Below are 23,165 nucleotides of genomic sequence, written 5' to 3' on the forward strand. Positions count from 1 at the left end.
GGGCTGGGGCGCTGTCCTTGTACTCTTCAGCTCAAGACAAGCTCTCTACTGCTTGAGCCACAGTGCCACTTCTGGTTTTCTAGTGGTTTATTGGATGTAAGAATCTCATGGACTTTCCTGCCCAGGCTGGCTTTGAACCATGATCCTCAAATCTCAGCCTCCTGAGTAGCTAAGATTACAGGCATGAGCCAACCAGTGCCTGGCATATTGTATCATTTTTAAAGAAATGGAAAGACTGGGGAAAATAGTATTAAGCAAAGTAAGCCAGAGCCAAAGAAACATAGGTTGCATGGTTTCCCTTATTTGTCTTAACCACTTGGTGGATGATAGGATTTGGGGTTTAACTAGTGCTATCTTATCTTCATGGTAGAGGCAGCGAAGTCTCACCTCTCAAGTGATGGGCATGCCTGAATTCTTAGACACAGGGGTGGGGACTTGGACAATAGGTTAATAGACCTGCCAGTCTTGAGTCGTTAACTCTCAAGCTCCCTGTGACCCTGCTCCCTGACCTGACCCTATTTAGGCCTGGAACCTGCTCAGGCACCATACACCATGCCACATGTGTCTGTGTTCATGTCATGTCTCCTGGCTCTTCTCCAGTCACCATGGTGTCCCACTTCAACTCTCCATTGGAGCTGATCTGGTTTGTTGGTACTGTTTTTCTGCTTTTTCTTTCCTCTCCTACTCTCATGGCTCAGTTTTCTGACAGTGTTAACTGTATTTTCAGGGACGCAGATCTTTGATAAAGGAGTCCCTCTACAGACTGCCAGTATTCTAATAAAGACTCCCAATTCAACCTCTCAAAAAAAAATATACTTATAAATCTACAAGTAAACACACTAAATGGTTAAAATACACAAACACACACATACACACTGGGGGATGAGAAATTATATAAGACTTTTAATTTTATTTCTTAAGTATATTGATCACCATTTTTTAAACTGGTTTCATGGCTCATAAGTATTTTGCAATCTGTTGACTGAAAACTGAATCTCACCAGGCTGGCTTGGGCATAAAGCTAGACTCTACCTCAAAAGTAGCCAAGGCAAAAAGGGCTAGAGGTGTGAGTTTGAGACCCAGTGCCACAAAAAAAAATAATAACAATACATGATTAGCCACAAACTTTTAAAGGAGAGCACAACATCTATAACAACAAAGGATGAAGAACCCTTGAAATTATTAGTGTAAGACACACATAAAAACAAAAATAGAAATCTGGGATCCTGTGGCTCACATCTGTAATCCTAGCTATTCAGGAGGCTGAGATTTATGTCATTGTGAAGGTGAGTTGCTCTATTATAGAGTATGCCATTGTCCAACCTTACTACCTAGTGCTGAAGTAGTAGTGGAACCACGCCTGTCCAAGTGTTGGAAGGTGCCAGCCACCACCACTAGCAGACAGGCATCCTGCAGAGCCACAACTGTGTCCTGCTCTCACCAGCACTTGCTGCTACCAGACTTCTTAAATGTTATCAACACACAAAAGCGATCTCTTACTCAGATTTAAACTATATTTTCCTTATTACTATTAAAGGCAAACATGGTTTCATCCATTTGTTAGCCATTTGTATTTCTTATGTAGTGAAATTGGGGGTTTGCCTCCCCCACTTTGTGCCAGTACTGGGGCTTGAACTCTGGGCCTGGGCACTGTTCTGTAGTGTTTTTTCTCAGGCTGATGCTCTACCACTTGAGCCACACTGCCACTTCAGGCATTTTGCTGGCTAATTAGAAATAAGAATATCTTGAATTTGTCTGTCCAGGCTAGATTTGAACCATGAGATCAGTGCCTCATCCTTGAAATCCCAGTTTCTTGGGAGGCAGAAATAAGAGGATTGTGATTCAAGGCCAGCTCTGGCAAAAAAAAAAAAAAAAAAGTTAGTGGGGCAACAAGCTAGCCAAATGCGGTAGTTGACACATGTAATCTCAGCATGGGCAGGAAGATCAAAGTCCAAGGCCTACATGTACAAAATGTATGTGACCTTATTTGAAAAATAACTGAAGCCAAAAAGTCTGCCTGGCAAGCATGAAGCTCTAAGTTCAAATCCACTACCACCAAAAAAAAAAACCAACAAAAAAACACCACTCTTGTAGAGTAGCAAAGATGAAAGTGGGTACCAAGGGTAAAGGTGAGGAGAGGTTATTGTTTAATGGGTTCAGGATTTCATTCTGAGATGATGAAAAGGTTCTGGAAGTGGATGCTGGGAAAAGATCCCAGCCATGTGAACAATAGTGTTCAACTCTCCTGGCACACGTAAACACTTTGCATTTTCATTCTGTATTGTTGTCTACATTTTTCTGTGTATGGTTAGTTGGAGATGATACACTTCTTGTTTTCTGTGTTTATACTTCTGTGACCTAGGTGTATGTCAGTGGTTCTGGTTTCATAGAGCTACATTGGCAGCTGTATCTTATCTGGTGGAAGAATTCTGAAAATTATCTGAAAATGCTTGGGGCTTGGGAAAGAAATTTAAACTATTGGTTTAATTCATTGAATTGTTTTTTAAGGACTTGTCTCTTTTTTGTATCAGTTTGTAAGTTGTATTTGTCTAAGAATTTATTCTGGTCCTTTGGAATTTTTTCACCACTTTTTATCTTTTGCTTTGAGGGCGGGGGAGCAGATGGAATGATGGAATCAGGGTCTCACTATCTAACCCAGACTGACCACAAACTCAGGATCCTTCTGCCTTTGCCTCCACAGTGCTGGGATTATAAGCATCTTCCACTGTGCCCAGCTTCTATTTATATATCTTTTTAACTTTCTTGGATCTGTGTGTATGTCCCCTTTGTCCTTCTAAAATTTCCTTCTGTGCCATCTCCTTTCTTGGTTGCCACTGCTCAGTCTCACATGACATTGATCATATTTTCTAAACAATCAACCTTTCACTTCATTGGTCTCTGTTGTACCGAGATGGTTTCCCTTTCATTGTTTTAGGTAGGCCAACAGCCGTATCACCTTGCTCATGCTAGAAAGAGTTTACAGTGTTTTTTTGTATGTATTTTTATAATTACTGTATCCATTAGACTTCATAACCCAAAAGTATTGAACTAATTGCCAAAAGAACTACTCTAGGAAATATTATCTCCCTGTCCTGATTTTTTGAAACATGAAAAATACAATAAATAAATGATGGAATAGGGCATTTCATATCCAGAGGGATGGAGAGAAAATTAGGAGCCTAAAGTCTAGCTTTTTCTCACTTTTCATTGTTGCTCTCAGATTTCTATTCGTTCCTAGTATACCTGGAGCTTAGAAAATCATAAGCTTCCCCCATCCCAGGACTCTAGCTGACGGTTCTCTTGATTTTGATGGCTCTATTTGTCCTCAAACCTTATAGAAAACTAGTGCAGCTTTTTAATATTTCAAGACCTGACTGGGAATTTTATAGGACTAAAACTGTTCCCTCCAACTTATTAGCTTGAAAGATTTCCAACGTACAAGGAGTTGAAAGAATTGTATGTTCCCCCCAGTGGCCTCAATTCCATTCTGTCAGGAAACTTGGTCCCCAAGCTAGCCACAAATCATATGCTCGTGTGTCTTTTTCCAGATAGCAGAGTGGGACTGGTTTCCATCACTAGGAGCCTGACATGCTCTCACTCACATGCAACTCTCTGTTCCTACCAAATCTTCCAGGAGAGATTCACCATATGCCAGAGGCTAGATTCCAATTGTAAATATTTGGAAAGTTCTAGCCCATTTATCTTTGTCGCGGTTATTAACCACCAAAACAGTACACCTCTCTCTTTGACTCATTCCATCTATCTGTGCATAGCCACTTCACTCTCCATATTTTCCGGTCTCTGGTCTGGATGCACAGGCCAGCCATCATACAGGGCACCGTGTGGCACTGGCGACAGACAGAATCTTGCAGACTTCAAGATTCTGGTTTGTACTAGGCTGTCTTTCTGTGCTGTATTGGAAAGCATTTCAAATCTTCAGCCAAGCTGGAAGGATTTGAAGTGATCATTCATATGCTCACCTCCCACGGAGAGTCTCTCTCCTGGAGAGACAACTGTGACTATGTTACTGTTCTTACTAAATCATTGTCACATATTCACAGTCACACATGGCGTGACGGCAAGGGCACGCGTGAGAAATGAGTCCTCAGGAGATTTTGTCGTTACATGGACCTCATAGAGTGAGTTTTCATGAATCTGGATAATATAGGTCAGTCATTCAACAACCCTCTTGTTACAATCCAAACATATAATCCCATGAAGGGCACAAGGCCATGGTTGGCAGAACTCTATGTCACAGTAAATTTGATTTTTAAAGGGGAAGGGGATACTACTGGGACTTGGATTCAGGGCTTTGCATTTGGTAGGTAGCCCAAAAAGTCCACATCCTTGGACTTTTGTTCCTTCATTATTTTTCTTAATTGGGTCTCATGTGTATGCTCAGGCATGCTTGGATCACAGTCCACCTACTTATACTTTTCATATAGTTAAGATGCTAAACATGCCCTATTCTGTTCGGGCACTGATTGATAAGAGGGTCTCATGTCTATATTCAGGCTGTCTTTGAGCCGTGAGCTTCCTGATGTCTGCCTCTTGAGGGCTAGGATTACAGGCATGAGCCACCAGCACCCTAAGACAGTAAACTTTTAAAGATACTGTTTTCCTTAGAGTATGCACTAAAGTAATAATAAACCGGGGCTGGGAAGGTGGCTCAGTGGTAGAGCGCTTGCCTTGCATGCATGAGGCCCTGGGTTCGATTCCCCAGCACCACATGAGCAAAAAGAAAAAAAGCCGGAAGTGGCGCTGTGGCTCAAGTGGTAGAGCACTAGCCTTGAGCTGAAGAGCTGAGGGACAGTGCCCAGGCCCAGAGTTCAGGCCCCACGACTGGACCCAAAAAAAAGTAATAATAAACCAATAATAAAATTGTTTATTATCATTATTCAGTATTTGTTATTGTACATAATGTGCTCTACTATCATGTGCTTTACTTTCTTTTTGGTAGTACTGTGGCTTGCACTCATGGTCTTGCTCAGCTTACTTGCCCTGCTGGTACTCTATCATCTGAGCCATCTGTTGGTTGTCTTGAAGATGCGGTCTCCAGTGAACTTTTCTGCCCAGGCTGGCTTTGAACCAGGATCCTTGGGATCACAGCTTCTTGAATAGCTAGGATAATAGGCATGAGTTATACTACAGGCTATGTGTTATACAGTTTTTTACAACTAGAAGTACAGTAGGTTATTTTATAGTTGCATCAGCATAAACCCTTAACCCATGGCACTATGATGTTACAATTGCTACAGTGACACTAAGCAATAGCCATTGGGATTTTCCATTCCATTATAATCTATAGGATCACTGTCATGCAAATGGTCTGTCATCTTTTACAGTGGATATGCAGCCAAAACCTGTAAATTCCAAGTATCAATTCTTCCTCTCATTCACTCACTCAGTGCTCATTGTCTTTACTACAAACTACAAACTTCAAAGCAAACTACAGACAAGGACACACAAACATCATTAACCAAGCTCAATATTCAATAATGATAATTATTTTTGTCTTCTGTTGAGTTTAGATGCAATGACATGAATTATCCTAAATGGAGACCCACTGAATTTTGCCAAATGCATTCACCTCTGTCACCAAAACACTTATCAAGATGCAGGTAATCACAAACAAGGCCACGCTAAAGCTATCAGCACAACCATGTTCACTGCAGCATTATTTACCATAGCTAAGATATGGAATCAACCCAGATTCCCCTCAGTAGATGAATGAATCAAGAAAGTGTGGCATATATATACTATGGAATTCTATGCTTCCATCAGAAGAAATAACATTACCCCATTCATAAGGAGATGGGAAGACTTGAAAAAAATTATATTAAGCTAAGCAAGCCAGAGCCAAAGAAACGTAGGTTGCATGGTTTCCCTCATTTGTAATAACTAGAATTTATCTAGGATATTCTTAGCAAAGGATCACAATAGCTCAATACCTATGTACATATGACCATATAAAATAATGCTTATTGAAATGAACTCCAAGAAATGGAAACAAGAGGTTTATAATGTACTGATTTCAGTTATTTCTTTTTTTCCTTTGGTTTATTCCCTGTTGTCACTGTTTTTGGTTTCTTCACCCTTTGTCTTCTATGGAAGTTTTTCTGGGGAAGGGAAAGGGAATCACAGAAAATAGTGAACCAATTCAACAGTGATACTCACTAGACCCTATGTTGGAAATTCACTTTACAACCTGGGGGAAGAGTGGAGTTGGGGGCAGGGAAAGTGGGAAAAAAATGAAGGAGGGGGTAATACTGTTCAAAAAGAAATGTACTCATTACCTTATGTACGTAACTGTAAGCCATCTTTATATCACTTTTACAATGAAATTTTTTTAAGATAGGTCATTTTTCTCAAGCTCTGGGACCACTCTTCTAGACAGATACTATCCTAGTATTTTCCACCATGGATCAGATTTTCCTGTTGGAAATGGAACACACTATTCCATATTCTTTTGTAGCTGGCTCAGCAATTTAGCATAATGCTTTTTGAGATTTATCCATGGTGACATATATATTGCTTTTCACTGAAAGGTAGTATTTTGTTTTGACTGTGCTGGAATTTGTTTTCCATTATCTACACACACACACACACACACACACACACACACACACACACACACACACACACACACACACACACACACACACACACACTATTGTAAAGACAGAGGGGTTACAGTTACATGAGTAAGGTAATGAGTCCATTTCCTATCGAGTATTGTTACCCCCTCCTTTGTTTTTCCCCTACCATCCCTTCCACCCCAACGCCCCCCACCTCCACCCCCAGCTGTAGTTTGTTTTCAACATAGTGTCTTGTACATCTCATTGTTACAATGGGTCAACCTGTATCCTTGTTTCAGCATTTTATTATTTCCCTTCCCCTCCCCAAACTAGAAAAATGTATATACAACATGCAAGGCACCAGAATCAAATACAGTGAAAACAGGGTTATGCCATGGGGGAAGAACATACAAAAGAAACAAACAAAAATTCACATAGTACATTAAAAACAACAGCAACAAAGAAAAAACCACTTGTGTCCCTATCTTGGGGTTCATATCACTTAGCATCACCTTGTATGGTCATATGTACATAGCTTTTGACCTTTTCTGCTTGTCTAGTAAGATTATCCTAGACATATACTAGTTATTGCAAATAAAGGAAACCATTGGACCTATGTTTCTTTGGGCCTGGCTTATTTCACTTAATATACTTTTTTCCAAGTCTTTCCATTTCCTAACAAATGGGGCGATGTCATTCTTTCTGATGGAAGCATAGAATTCCAGTGTGTGTGTGTGTGTGTGTGTGTGTGTGTGTGTGTGTGTAACATTTTCTTGATCCATTCATCTACGGAGGGGCATCTGGGTTTGTTCCATATCTTAAATATGGTGAACAATGCTGTGATAAACATAGTTGTGCTGGTAGCTTTAGCCTTGTTTGTGATCATTTGGGTAAATGCCCAAAAGTGGGATAGCTGGGTTATAGGGGAGCTCCATGTGGAGTCTTTGGGGGGGGTGTTATTTTTTTATTATTTTTATTTATTTTTTGGTGGGGTCCAGTCGTGGGGCCTGAACTCTGGGCCTGGGCACTGTCCCTCAGCTCTTCAGCTCAAGGCTAGCGCTCTACCACTTGAGCCACAGTGCCACTTCCAGCTTTTTTCTTTTTGCTTATGTGGTGCTGAGGAATCGAACCCAGGGCCTCATGCATGCAAGGCAAGCACTCTACCACTGAGCCACCTTCCCAGCCCGGGTGTTATTTTTATTAATATATTTTTTATGGTAAAGATACTATACAGAGGGGTTGCAGTTACACGAGTAAGGTAATACGTGTAGTCTTTTGAGGAACCTCCATACTGCTTTCCAAAGTGGTTGAACAAGTTTACACTCCCACCAACTATGAGTTAGGGTTCCCTTTTGGCCACATCCTCTCCAGCATCCATTGTTATTAGATTTCTTGATTATAGCCATTCTAACTAGGGTGAAGTAGAATCTCAAATCCCCCAACAAATCCTCAAACAACTGCCCAATTAATAAGTAGGCTAAAGACTTAAAGAGAGACTTCTCTGAAGAGGAAATAAGAATGGCCATCAGACACATGAAGAAATTCTCACCTTCTCAAGCCCTAAAACAACATTGATATTTTGGAAGGGATATATCAAAATGCTTAAATACAGATACAGGTTGACCCACTGTAAGAATGAGATGTACAAGACACTATGTAGAAAATTAACTTATAATTCTGGGGCGGGGAGACAGAGGAGTTGGGAGGTGGGGAGGGAAGGGATGGTAGGTGAAAAACAAAGGAGGAGGTAATAATGTTTGATAGGAAATGTACTCATTACCCTACTCATGTAACTGTAACACCTCTGTGCAGTACTTTTACAATAAAAAATATATATGAAAAAAGGAATGGCTAATATACAAATGAATAAATGCTCAACTTCTCTAGCCATAAAAGAAATACAAATCAAAACAACATTGTTTTCCGCTATCTTATGATGATGAGTGGACACCTGAGATGTTTGTAACTTTTCCATTCCTGGGAACAGAAAGACTATGAACCTTTTTACACAAGTTCTTGTGAATATTTGTTTTTAAGCCTCCTAGGCAAATAATAGGCATGGAGTTGCTAGATTATGGTGTATGTTTTTTCTTGATTACACAGAACTTTTCCTGAAATTCTTTAACAACTTCACATTTTCATCAAGTGGGAGAGTTCTGGTTTCACTGTACCCTCCTTAAATACTTAATGTCGGTTTACTTAAATTTAGTCATTCTAGTGGATGTCCAGTTATCTTGTTGGATTTTGGTTTCCATTTCTCTGCTAACTAATGCTGTGTATGTACATTTATTCTAAGTTTTACTTCAATAAAGAGTAATAATTGGTGGTCTTTGATCCCAAGGTACTTACCATAATAAAGAGCTCATTGCATTCAAAAAGGGGGGGGTAACCTATTGGATGCTGTAATCCTAGTTACTTAGGAGGCTAAGATCTAAGGATTGAAATTAGAAGCCTGCCTGGTTGGGGAGGATAAGTCTGTGAGACTCTTATCTCCACTTAATTACCAAAAAAGCTGGAAGTGGAAATGTAGCTTAAGTGGTAGAGTACTAGCTTTGAGCAAAACAGCTCAGAGACAGTGCTAGGCCATGAGTTCAGGACCCAGGACCAGCACGTGCGCGCGCGCACACACACACACACACACACACACACACACACACACACACACACAGAGTCATTTGACCTTTCTATAAATATATAATTAAAAGGAAGTTACCTCTATCCGTATGTCTACTTTTAGAAAGTTCTACTTCAGCTGAGTTCCTAGGGCTGAGGGGGAGGTGCTGGGTCTGGGAGAGGTGCTGGCTGGAACACAGGCAGTTCGCAACCTCAGGCCTCCAGCAATGACCATCCACTAACACCCCTAGATATACTAGTGCTTTCCATCACCAAGTTTTACAACCTCCAGCTTTCACAGGAATTATCCTAGAGGAGCTAAAACACACTTCTCAGTAAATTATGAAAATTCCTTACAGCTTCTGTTAAATAGACTGAGGCAAGGAGTCAACCTTATGAGCCCAGATTGATAACAAGTAGTTCTCAATATTGAGAATATGCAGTAATGTAGGTTTCCTAAAGATTGGCAATAAAAATAACCTCCTATCTGCCTTCCCTGTCTACGTGACAGATGATTACTAATTCAGCATTTGGAGTTCTCAATGTGCTGTGTTGTGCTAGCTTTGGCAGCATGTATACTAAAATTGGAATGATACAGAGATTACCATGGCTCCTGTACAAGGATGACATACAAATTCATGAAGCATTCCATATTTTTGTATGTTCTTCTTCCATGGTATAACCCCTATTTTCACTGTATTTGATTCTGGTGCCCTGCATCTTGTATATACATTTTTCTAATTTGGGGAGGGGAAGGGAAATAACAAAATGCTTAAATAAGGACACATTGTAACAATGAGATGTACAAGACACTATGTTGAAAATGAACTTAATAATTTTGAGGAGGGCGAAGGGAAGAGTTGGGGAGGTGGAGAGGGAAGGGATGGTAGGGGAAAAACAAAGGAGGGCATCACAATGCGCGATAGGAAATGTACTCATTACCATACTCATGTAACTGTAACTACTCTGTACAGTATCTTAACAATAAAAGATATATATTAATTTTTTAATGTGCGGTGTTGGTTTGCTTCTAAAAGGTTCTCTTCTACCGCTGATTAAACCACAGCTACTTGGGTTTTTAACTTTTAGGTAATGAGATTCTAGTGGGAGAGCAATCTATAGGAAAGCTGAGTGTGAACTCAGAATTAATCCCTTGCCTTTTAATCTAAATTATCTAGAGGTTCATAGGGTAAGTGGTACAAAATTAGCTCCCAAGTGTCTGGGCCTATACATTGAATAACAATGGTATATCAGCATTCTTGAATTACTGAGACTATTGAACAATTCACAAAGCACTTAGTACCATTTCCAATATACAGTGCATTTCATAAATATTATTCACTGACATACAATTTGTGTCAGGAACTAAATATTCAGTGGTAAGAGTTATTCAACAATGGTTGAATCTATCATTATAAACTCACTTGCTAACAAATATTATAGTTATTAATAAAGAAAGACTATATAAAATGTTGAACAGTACTTATAGTACAATAGAAAGTGGAAAATAATCCGGAAACCAAATATCTCTAATAAACTAGATCTAAACTATGTAAGCTGAAATTGAAGAATGAATTGAAAAAGTGCATGTATACCATCAACAAGAGACAGGATGAGAAATACTGAATGAGAAGAAAAACAAATCCCATGTTTCTTTCCAGTGAAATTTTTTGGTGAAGCCCAAACAACAATAAAGATAATAATGGTGATGATGGTGATGTGACTGTGATGATGATAGTGATGAAAATGGTGATAATGGTGATGATGATATTGATAGTGATGATGATGATTTTGGTAATGATAATGATGGTCAGTCACTGTGTTTTCCCTACAGCTTCCTGGCATTTAACTGGGACACAGTTGGTCATCTCACCTTTCTCTCAAAAGCAGTAAATTTTTGAGAAGGGGTTTTTCAGTGGAGTTTGGTGGCCAGAATTGATCATAAGGTAATGATGCACTGTGCTCTCTTTCAAATTTCCTTTTGTCATGTGTTTGAGGCATGTCTTCCTCATAGGTGAACTATCTGCTAAAGTTAGTAGAGGATGAGTTGGCTTAATTACAAGCTTCAGGTGGATGGACCTGCTTGTCTGGAAGTTGGGATAATGACTTATTTTTTTTTTGCCAGTCCTAGGGCCTGAACTCAGGGCCTGGGCTCTGTCCCAGAGCCTCTCTGTGCTCCAGGCTAGCACTCTACCACTTGAGCCACAGTTCCACTTCCAGATTTTTCTGTTTATGTGGTACTGAGGATTTGAACTCAAGGCTCCATGCATGCTAGGCAAGTACTCTACCACTAAGCCACATTCCCAGTCCATGGGATGCTGATGTTTGAAGGTTGCCTTACCTGCACCTAGAGAGGATTGGGAAGACTCCATTCAGGGATCTGAATCACGTGGGAAAGGGGAGAGGAATGTGCATCAGGTAGGGGATGGAGGAGGGGCTGAGGTGTTCCACCAGTGATCCCAGCAGTCACACCTTCTCATCTGTCCCACATTGTGCCAGGCTAATCTGGGTGACCCACAGAGCACATGTTAACTGTTTTTTAGAGGTTGGGTTATAAAAAACCACCATGGTTATGTCTTAGTTTTTCTCTCTCTCTCCCTCTTTTCCTTTTTCCCTCTCTCTCCCTTCCTTCTCTTCCTTGGTAGATTATTAGAGATAAGACTCTCATTAACTTTCCTACCCAGGAAGGCTTCAAACCTTGATCAGCCAATCTCTTCCTTCTGAGTAGATAGGATTACAGGTGCGAGCTACAGGCACCAGTCTTTCTGGTCTTTTTATAATTTATTCCTGGAGAACCATATTAATGAATAGCACCTGTGTCATGAACTGAACTTCTTTCCAAAACCCTGTGAATAAACTTGAATGCTTTTCCTCCAGCCCTAACCAAGACTTCAGAGTCTGCAAGGACCTGAAGCTGTCAGGAACCTGGCTATGTCAAATAACAGAGACAGAGCCTGCAGCTCCCAGCCGAGACACACCCAGCCTCCTGACCCCCAGAGACTGTGTGACCATGAAAACTCTTGAGGATGCCAAATTTGGAGATCATTGTTGCTTCCAAACCCAAAATCTGTTATGTAGTTTTAGTACTGAGGCATACTCTTATTGGGGAGGGGGGTCGGTCGTGAGGCTTGAACACTGGCACTGTCCCTCAACTCTGGGCACTGTCCCTCAACTCTTCAACGCAAGGCTAGCACTCTACCACTTGAGCCACAGTGCCACTTCCGGCTTTTTCTGCTTATGTGGTGCTGAGGAATCGAACTCAGAGTCTCATGCATGCAAGGCAAGCACTCTACCACTGAGCCACCCCCCCCCCCAATCCCTGATGCATACATTTTAAAAGCAAAATATAAACAAATCTTTTGAAAGCAATATTTCTATATAATTATACAATGTAACACTAAACCAATCTTTCCATATAATAATACAATGTGACACTTTTATGTCAGTAAGGACAGGATTACTCAGAATTCTGATGCTTCTAGTTTTTCAGCTATTATGGACAGCACATAATAAATACTTTGTGTGTGTGTGTGTGTGCTCACGCGCGTGTGTGCACGCACGTGCATGCGTGCGTGACTCCTGGAACTTAAACTCAGAGCTAGGACATTGTCCCTAAGCTTTTGTACTCAAGGCTATTGCTCTTCCACTTGAGCCACAGCTCTATTTCAAGATTTTTGATAGTGAATTGGAGGTAAGAGTCTAATGGACTTCCCTGCCCAGGCTGGCTTTAGACTGTGACCATAAGATCTTGGTAATAAATGAGTACTGTAGTAAATATTCCTGACAATGTATATTTTTTAGATATTATGTACCACAAAATTAATCCCAATAAACATTAAGCCAAATTGTACTTCTCTAGTGCTGTGTCAGGGTTTGCTTTTCCCTATATTTATTTTGCTATCACTATTTCTTCACTCCCTCTTAGCTTTTTTTGTTCAAAACTAAAGCTCTACCATTTGAGCCACAGCCCCAATTCTGTTTTTTTTTTTTTTATCTGAAGATAAGAGTCACATAGACATTTTGCCTGGGCTGCCCTTCTGAGTAGCTTGGATTACAGGTGTGAGCTACCAGTGTCCAGCTCTATGGTTTAATAACAGTGAGTTTTTCCATACATTATTCCATGCATTGCATGAATGGAATAAAATAGAATATATAAAAACATGAACAATTTGCATTCTTGTTAGTTATCTTAATTGCCACTATTAATATAATCATTTTGAAAGTCAATACAATTAGGCATTTATTGAATTCAGACAGTGCTCTGGGGCTAGGCCACAAAGATTGTCGAGGAATATTCCTGCTTTGGATAAGCCCACATCTAATTTTAGCCTAAGGTAAAAATAAAGTATGTACTAAATTAAGACAAAGTCTAAAAAGCTTGATGAAAGATCATGGCCTTGTATATCGTAGTTTGTATTTGGAGCTCAGCTAGCAATCTATATATTGGTTTGTGTCTGTCTGCATAACATCGATATATCTTATAATAAGTGATTCTCTTTCACAATTTGAATGCCCAACCCAGTCTGGACAATTATCTTAGGATATTGACCAGGGGAAGGTAAGTTCATCTAGACATCTAAATTCTCCTAAAAATAATCCTGTTATTTGTTTGCTTCAGTATTTTTAAGGAAAAAAAGGCAAAAACATGAATGGGCTTCAGACATCTGCTTTTCCTTCTAGCTCTTAAGCAATGCTCAAAATTTTCTTCAAAAGTAGATTTCACCTTATAGATGATTGAACCTCCCATCTGCCTCCTACTCTGGAGTGAACAGAGTCCTGTAAGAGAATGAGCTCTTGGGGCTGGGAAGATGGCTCAGTGCTAGAGTGCTTGCCTTGTATGCATGAGCCCTGGGTTCGATTTCTCAATACCACATAAGTAGAAAAAGCTGGAAGTGGTGCTGTGGCTCAAGTGGTAGAGCACTAGCCTTGAGCTGAAGAGCTGAGGGACAGTGCCTACACTCAGAGTTCAGGCCCCACAACCAACAACAACAACAAAAAAAGAGAATGAGCTCTTGTAGTCTCCCACAATGCTTTTTCCTTTTTGGAGTAGCCAGACTCTCACTCAAAATGGAGCCAAGAAATGTCCTTGCAAAATGTCCTTTTACAAATGGCCAGGGAGAGAACCCTGCCCCTTGTATTTCCTTGGAAGCTTATACATTCAGTTTTGTCATTATTATTGGTTTTGTTTTGTAAATGACTTTTTCCCCACTCATGGGGGGAGAACTAATAAATACTAGCTTCTCATATTGAAAATATTCTATCAAGGATGTCAGTCATCTTATGGGGAAAATCTGTGGAGAAAAAGTGATAGGTCATCCATAATCAACATGTTTGCAAATGATTGCTTATTTTCAAGTGTGCATGACAAAATCTCTCTCCTGATAGTAGAGAGATGAGAGTACAAAAAATAGTCCTACTTAACCAAGAATTGGCTCATGTTCTGTCTCTCATCACTTGACCCCCACTTCCAGGTGTGTAAGAATCCCTGGGAAAGAGTGATTTAAGAAATCTGGTTCAGGTTACACTCCACTGCACTACAAGACTGTGCAGAAAGGAAAAGGGAAGTGGTTTGCAAAGAAGCATCATGAATTATCCTCTACATCTAGAGGCATTAAACTCATTCAGAAATAAGTTATTTTTCTTTCTTTGGAAATCTGGATGAGAATTGATGGAAGGTGAAAAGAACTATTTTAGAAATGTAACATAGAAATTTCTGTTTGGAAAAAAACCATTGTAGCTTATAGCTGTTATTGTTGAGGTCAGTGTACAACCTGATTACTATGAATGTATATGAATTTAAAGCTCTTGGTTTAAATCTTGAAAATATAAATTTAAGTTCTTGTCTGTGGAATTTAAGTTCATTTAAGTTCTTGTCTGTGGAAAAGGCAAGCTGTCTATTGGTGATGTATTTTTTGGTATGCTTGGTACCTGTCTAATGAAAGGGCCTTCAGATAGTTCTTCAATCAAAAGTCTTCAGGTTTTTGTTAGGTGGTAGTCGGTAGGTACAGGGAAGAGCTGGGAAATACCCTTGTCAATGAGCCCAGACAGGAAAACAAATCCAGTGCTGACTTGCTTGAACTCCCTTGAGAATCTGACAGTAGGGACAAGGGACAGAGTGAGAGCAAGCAATCTGTTTGTTAGGTTGAACCAACAACAACTTAGCAACCTGAATAACAAGTGTTTTCTTAAAACTCTCATGGCATAAAAATGTCAAGACCTTTGTTCCAAACACAAATCTTCAAAGACAGGAAACAGGATTAGAAGCCGGATTTCCTGAGGTCATAGTTAAAGTTGAGCTCCCATTGGTCAAGCTGAGTTGAAAAGTTGAGTCATTGGAGGAGAGCTTTGTGTCTCTTTGTAGATGCCCATGAAGGACCACTTTATGAAAAGAGAGAAGTCTTCTCTCGCAGACTGCAGAACATATTTCCCTGCTCAGTGGGAGACAGGCTTTAAATCCTGACACTCAGAGAGAGAGGAAGAGTGAGATCACTGTAAGTCATACACAGTGGTGGCCTGGGGAGACCCAGGCGTGGAAGACAGCCAGCTTAGTTTCCAGTGCTCCCATGCCATCCAAGCATCTCCCTCCTTGTTGTGCTGTTCACAGGAAACATTTTCCTCTCTTGTTTCCTTCACGCCATAGCAACCCGGGGTAGTAGTTCATAGTAGGAGTTTCACTACTTATTTTCCCCTCATTTCCAACTTTTTAGATCTTTCTTTCACAAAAAGAACTCTTAATTCTCCTCCTAGAGGAATCTATCATAATAAGGGAAAGGAAAGGAGAAAGTGGAAGTGGAAGGAGACCATCTAGAGTTCAGATTTGTTTTCTTTGTTGATTAAAGAATTAAGGGCAACAAAGTGTTTAAAACAGAGCAAGAATAAAGGAAAGAATTTGTTTTTGTTTTTGTTTTTTTAAATAATTTGAAAGGAAAGAAACAGTGAAATTCTTTCCTTGTGCAAAAAGGGATCCCAACTAGATGTTTGTACTCTCTCTGTGTCTTTTACTGTTTCTTCTTTCTTACCCCTCCTCTACCCCTCCCTCTCCCTCTCCTATAAATAGGATCTTTGCCTTTTCCCCCTAAGGGAGTGCTTCTGGTCCAATTGTTCAAGAGGTGGGCAGGCATTGCCAGAAGTCTTGTAAAAAGTTCCCCAACCTTGTAGTACAAGCCTGAAGATTCACTATAATTAGATGTTCCATCTCCACGCATAACTATGGAAGTTGGTATGGATTGGATGAAGGATACGGAAACAGGCACTTGGCCATGGCAACCAAGGGTGCATACCTTTGGGACTCAGAGCCCCAGGTGGAAATTCTTGCTGCATCATCCCAACCATACATACCCCACCACCATGTTGGAGTGGGTCCAGTTTGCCTTGGGGTGAAAGAAGCTACTACCTAGCTGGAAAGGCCTCTCAAAAGAACAAATCCCAGTTATAATCCTAATAATTACACGGGAAGTAGCTATTTCTGTGGAAGTGTGAGCTGGAGGGGACTCTTGGGGCCATCTACTCAAATTCACTCATTCTATATAGCCTAGGACCAAGAAAGTGAATCATTTCTTCATAGTATCAGTCATCAATGGCAAAGATAGGACTGATATTTATGTAGATACCCTATTTTTCTCTGGATTCTATTTTTAGCATCTATTGGTTGACTTCCTGGAAACAATGGAAATAATTTATACTAAAGTATTCACTTAGTGAGGGTTTTCTATTTCCCTCATTCTTACCGTATTTATTATTTAGAAGCAAGAGCTGTCCCTTTTCTCAAAATTATTTACTCCATTGTTATTTATATCAGTATTGTACCAGTATGGATTCATAGATATTTTTTATGCATTGAGTTACCACAGTATTATTTATTTTCTTGTTCACATTGCTCCAAGCATGGCCATGCAGAGCTCCTTCAGGTAGATCCCTGCATTGCTTTATGTGCTTTCTGGCCCACCTTGTAGTTTTCCTCCCAGCATTGTATTCAATCATTTCCTCAAGGAATCCTGGGTCTTTTTACTGAAGAATAATATTATAGAAGGCAGTGAAGAGCCAAATGCCAATGGCATATGCATATTTCACCCAGCAACATCAGGATACATGGAACATTCTCCAAAATAGAACACATTTTAGGTCACAAAGCAAACTTGTTCAAATTCAGAAACATTGAAATTATGACCTGCATTCTCTCAGACCATAAGGGAATAAAATTAGAACTCAATACCAAAAGCCACCAAAGAAAGTCCTGTAACACATGGAGGCTGAAAAACACACTGTTGAACTACCAGTGGGTCATGGAAGAGATTAGAAAGTTAATTCAAATGTTCATGATATTCAACAAAAATGAACACACAAATTACCAGCTCTGCTGGGACACAGCAAAGGCAGTACTCAGAGGCAAGTTTATAGCTCTGAGTTCCTACATCAACAAATTGGAGAGATCTGAAACCCACAATTTAATGAGACATCTGAACCTCCTTGAAAAGGAGCAGCAAAATAAACCCCAATCCAGTAGATGGAAAGAAATAATTGAAATTAAAACAGAATTAAATGATTTAGAATTTAAAAAACATAGAAAGAATCAATAAAACAAAGAGGTGGTTCTTTGAAAAAATTAACAAAATTGACAGACCCTTAGCGAATATTATCAGAAAAAGAAGAGAACACACCCAAATAAATAAACTCAGAGATGAGAATGAAAAAAACCATCACCACAGAAACAACCAAGATTCAGAACATTATAAGGGAATACTTCTCAAAAGTTTATGCTAATAAGTTTGAAAATCTGGAGGAAATGGATAATTTTCTAGCAAATTTCAACATGCTGAAACTAACCCAAGATGAGTTAATCCAACTTAACAGACCCATATCAAGCATCAAAAGAGCAACAGCAATAAGAGACCTCCCACCCAAGAAAAGCCCAAGAATGGATGGATTTACAGTGGAATTCTACAAGGCCTTCAAAGCAGAACTCACACCAATACTCCTCCAACTATTCAATTTAATTGAAAGTAAAAGTTCACTACCAAACTCTTTCTATGAAGCCATCCTAACCCTCATCCCAAAACCAGGCAGGGGCTTATCAAAGAAAGAGAACTATAGAGCCATTTATTTGATGAACAACAAAATTTTGGCCAATTGACTTCAACAACTCATCAAAAAAATCATATACCACCATCAAACAGGATTCATTTCAGAGATGCAAAGCTGGTTTAATATATGCAAATCAATTAATATAATTCATCAGATCAACAAGAGCAAGGATAAGAACCATATGATTATCTCAATAGATGCAGAAAAAGCATTCGACAAGATCCAACACCCCTTTATGATGAAAGCTCTGGAAAAACTAGGAATCCATGGAACATTCCTCAATATAATAAAGGCTGTGTATGACAAACCTACAGCCAGCATTATACTTAATGGCAAAAAGCTACAGCCATTTCCTCTAAACTGAGGAACAAGACAAGGATGTCCACTTTCTCCACTTCTTTTCAATTTAGTATTAGAATGCCTAGCTAGAGTAATAAGACAAGAAGCAAACATAAAGAGGATCCAAATAGGGAAAGATGAAGTAAAACTATCCCTCTTTGCAAATGACATGATCTTGTATTTAAAGAATCCCATGGACTCCACTCTCAAATCACTCAAGCTGATCCAAAACTTTGGCAAAGTAGTAGGGTATAAAATTAACCCTCAAAAATCAATGGCTTTTCTGTATGCCAACAATGAGACGAGCGCAGCTGAAATCAGGAAAGCAACTCCTTCTGTAATAGCCCCACAAAAAATAAAATACCTAGGAGTTAAATAAAGAAGTGAAGGACCTCTATGATGAAAACTTTAAAAACTTGAAAAAGGAAATTAAAGAAAAACTTAGAAAGTGGAAAAACCTCCCATGCTCCTGGATTGGGAGAATTAACATCGAGAAAATGGCAATACTGCCAAAGGCTATCTACAAATTCAATGCAATATCTGTCAATATTCCAACCTCATTCTTCAATGAAATAGAAGAAGCAACCCCAAAATTCATATGGCACAATAAAAGACCCTGAATAGCAAAAACGATCCTTAACAGAAAGAACAGTGCTGGAGGAATATCAATACCAAATTTTAAATTCTACTACAAAGCCATAGTAATCAAGACAGCTTGGTACTAGCACAATAACAGACCTGAGGACCAATGGAATAGAACTGAAGACCTAGAAATGAACCCACAGACCTATAGCCACTTAATCTTCAATAACAGAGCTAAAAAAATAGAATGGAAGAAAGACAGCCTCTTCAGTAAATGATGCTGGCAAAATTGGTTAAACTCCTGTAGAAAACTAAAGCTGGATCCTTATATATCAGCCTGCACCAGAATCAACTCCAAATGGATCAAAGACCTCAAAGTCAAAGCAGACACCCTGAAAACATTACAGGAAGGAATAGGAAAAACTCTAGGGTTCCTTACCACAGGCCAAAATTTTCTTACTAAAGACCCAGAAACACAACAAATCAAAGAAAGATTAGACAAAGGGGATTGCATGAAACTGCAAAGCTTCTGCATGGCAAAGGACATAGCTAGCAAGATCAATAGAAAGCCCAGGGATTGGGAAAAGATCTTCACTAGCTATACAACGGCCAAGGGTCTCATATCTGAAATATACTTGGAACTCAAAAAATTAAATCCCCCAACAACAAATCCTCAAAGAAACAACTGCCCAATAAATAAGACTTACAGAGAAACTTAGGTCCCATGGTTTCCCTTATTTGCAATAACTAGTATATGTCTAGGACAAGCAGAAAAGGTCAAGAGCTATGTACATATGACCATATAAGATGATATTAAGCGAAATGAAACCCAAGATAGGGATACAAGTGGTTTTTTTTCTTGCTATTGTTTTTAACGTGTTTATAATGTACTATGTGATTTTTTTTGTTGTTTCTTTGGTATGTTCTTCCCCCCTGGTATAACCCCTGTTTTCACTGTATTTGATCCTGGTGCCTTGAATCTTGTATATACATTTTTCTAATTTGGAGAGGGAAAGGGAAATAACAAACTGCTTAAATAAGGATACACATCGACCCATTGTAACAATGAGATGTACAAGACACAATGCTGAAAAAGAACTTTACAACTTGGCGGTGGGGGGAGGAGTTGGGGAGGTGGGAGGGAAGGGATGGTAGGGGAAAAACAAAGGAGGAGGTAACAATGCTTGATAGGAAATATACTCATTACCTTACTCATGTAACTGTAACCCTTCTATACAGCATTTTTACAAAAAAAAAAAACATTTTAAAAAAGACTCAGCTCATGCTATTGAGAGGTGATTAGCGTACAAGAACTCCAATCTAGCTGACACAACAATAGATTCATGATTTGATGGCTTTATTGGGTGGTGGAATCTAAGAGATAGGGCATAGTCTGAGAAAGTAGGACACAGGACCTGCCTTTGTCCCTGCCCCTTCTGATCTCTTAGTCACTCTGCTTCCTTGCTACTACGAGGTGAACTACTTTGCTCTGTTTTCTGCCATATGCTCTCACTTCCCATGTCCTAGAAAGAGTGAATCCAGTTGACAATGAACCTCTAAAGCCATGAGAAAAAAAAGTCTTTCCTTCACAAAGTTGTTTTTTCAGGAGTATCATCATCGTGGTGAAAGGTAACACATCATCTTAGCCGTCCTGACCACTCCATTTCTGTCTCTTTCACTTTCTCTTCACATAATTCCTATCTGTACTTCTTTCCTATAACTGAGCACATACAGGGATATCTTATCAGAGTATATTCTTTCTTATGTGAAAGACAGCAAACTATAGACATTCTTCTACACTGTGTTTTGTCACTTAATAGCATGTCCTGAAAAAAAATCACTTCTTATCAGTTCATTGTGATATACTCACTTATTTTTTCTCAGCTGTAGAATAATCTACCCAGACTCTCTTAAATGTATAATGTATTTAATTCTCTCTTCAGTATTTTACACTTTTAAATAATGTCATGATGAATAACATAACATATACATTTTAGTAGTGTTAAACTTATGTTTTTGGAGTAGGTGTCTAGAAAAGAATTTGCTGGACCCCAAGGTAAGTTTATTTGTAGTTTTATTATGTATTTCTAAATTACTATTCAGGGATTGTATCAGTTTGCAAAAGTGAGGTTTTTCTTGCTGCCTGGTGCTTGAAAGCTCTTTAGTGAAGAGTATATTCCCACTTCTCAGAGAAAAATAAATATCAAAATCCATAGCTCCTTAGAGATATTGATCAAGCATCAAGAGATAAAGTACAAACAGCATTAAAAATGAAAGAGGCAGCATAACACTTACTTACTACAGACTTTCCAATACAATACACTAAGAGAAAATGATGAGTGACTTCATGTAAATGAATTTAAGAATTTAGAATAAATTCCTGGAGGGGGGAACCCCACAACCCTCAAAAGCCAGTGAAAATAGCCGATCTAAAAATATTTATTAAATGAATTTAATTTGTAAGTAAATAGTCCTGCAAAGAAACCTTTAAGTTCAGACTGTTTTGTTGTTGAAGCCCAACAATCATTAAGGACAAAATAATGCCAGTTCTATGGGTCAGATTTTTGTTGCTCTGTCACAGTACTTGAAAAAGAAAACAATCTAAAGGAGAAAAGGCTCATTTTGGTTCACAATTTTCAAGGTTTCATCCCGGTTGTCTGGCTCCATTATTTCTGGGCCTGTGGTGAGCCTAACAGTGAAAGGACTAAAGAGACATGTTAGCCAGGAAGTGGAAAGAGGAAAAATGAAAGGGCCAGAGACAGGATACCCCTCACTGGCCAATTTCCTCCAATGAAGCTTCAACTCTGAAAGTTTACACCACCTCCCTAAATAGAGACACCAAATAGGGACCAAGCAGCAAAGACTTGAGCCTGTGAGGACATTCCACACTCAAATCACAACACCAGTCTTATATTAAAACTCTTAAAAACCAGTGTAAGACTGATACCAAAAATTACAGTACAAAAAGTACTGTACAATTACAAAAGTACAGTACAAAAACATTACAAATGAATATAGATGAAAATAAAAAATAACATTTTAATGCTGAATTTAGCAACATATTCAAGAGAAAAATACATCATAACCAAGAAATGTTTATTCCAGGAATGCAACATTGGTTTAATATCCAGAATCAATCAATCTTATAAATATCAATACATGATATTTACACTAATAACAAAACAAAGGAAAAATTATTATTATATCATGCAATTTTTGTTGTAATTCAATATGAGTGTATGATTTTTTAAAAAATCTTAGTAAATAGGAATAAAGAAGAATTTTCTTCTGGGTTCTGGTGGCTCACGCCTATAATCCTAGCTACTCAGGAGGCTGTGATCTGAGGACTAAGGTTCAAAGCCAGCCTGGACAGAAAACTCTGTAAGACTCTTTATCTCTAATAATCATAGAAAAAGGTGGAAATGGTACTGTAGCTCAAGTGGTAGAATGCTAGCCTTTTTAGTTTTCTTGATAATGGACATTATAACTGGGGTGAAGTGGAATCTCAATGTTGTTTTGATTTGAATTTCTTTTATGGCCAGAGATTTTGAACACCTACATGCTATTGGACATTCTTCTCTGAGAAGTCTCTCTTTAAGTCTTTTGTCCATTTATTAATTGGGTTGTTAAGTTTTTGAGGGCTTATTTGTGGGGAGGTTAATTTTTTAAGCTCTAATTATATTTTATATATGAGGTCCTTGTCTGATACGTAGCTTATAAAGATCTTCTCCCATTCTGTGAGCTTTCTATTTAATTTGCTAACTATATTCTTTGCCATACAGAAGCCCTGCAGTTTGATGCAGTCCCATTTATCCAATCTTGCTTTGATTTATTGTGTTTCTGGATCATTACTTAGGAAGTTTCAACTGGTGCCTAGAAGGCCTAGTGTTTCCCATACCCTTTCCTGTAATATTTTCATGGTCTCTGGCCTTACATTGATGTCTTTGATCCATTTAGAATTTATTCTTGTGC

At 39.0% G+C, this 23,165-nt stretch overlaps 1 protein-coding gene and 1 non-coding gene across 2 annotated transcripts in view; both read left to right on the plus strand.

The window, feature by feature from the left end:
- Acoxl (acyl-CoA oxidase like) overlaps positions 1–23,165 on the plus strand; it is a 366,861-nt gene that overhangs the window by 266,700 nt on the left and 76,996 nt on the right. Inside the window, 1 exon segment of the mRNA XM_070013290.1 lies at positions 11,026–11,137. Within this exon segment, the coding sequence (XP_069869391.1) occupies positions 11,026–11,137 (112 nt within the window).
- LOC138821244 (U6 spliceosomal RNA) lies at positions 9,746–9,849 on the plus strand. Its single transcript, XR_011370102.1, has one exon. It is a non-coding gene; the product is annotated as a U6 spliceosomal RNA (small nuclear RNA).

This window comes from Dipodomys merriami, unplaced genomic scaffold, assembly GCF_024711535.1.
Source record: "Dipodomys merriami isolate MVZ:Mamm:240054 unplaced genomic scaffold, mDipMer1.0.p SCAF_90, whole genome shotgun sequence".
Lineage (NCBI taxonomy): Eukaryota > Metazoa > Chordata > Mammalia > Rodentia > Heteromyidae > Dipodomys > Dipodomys merriami.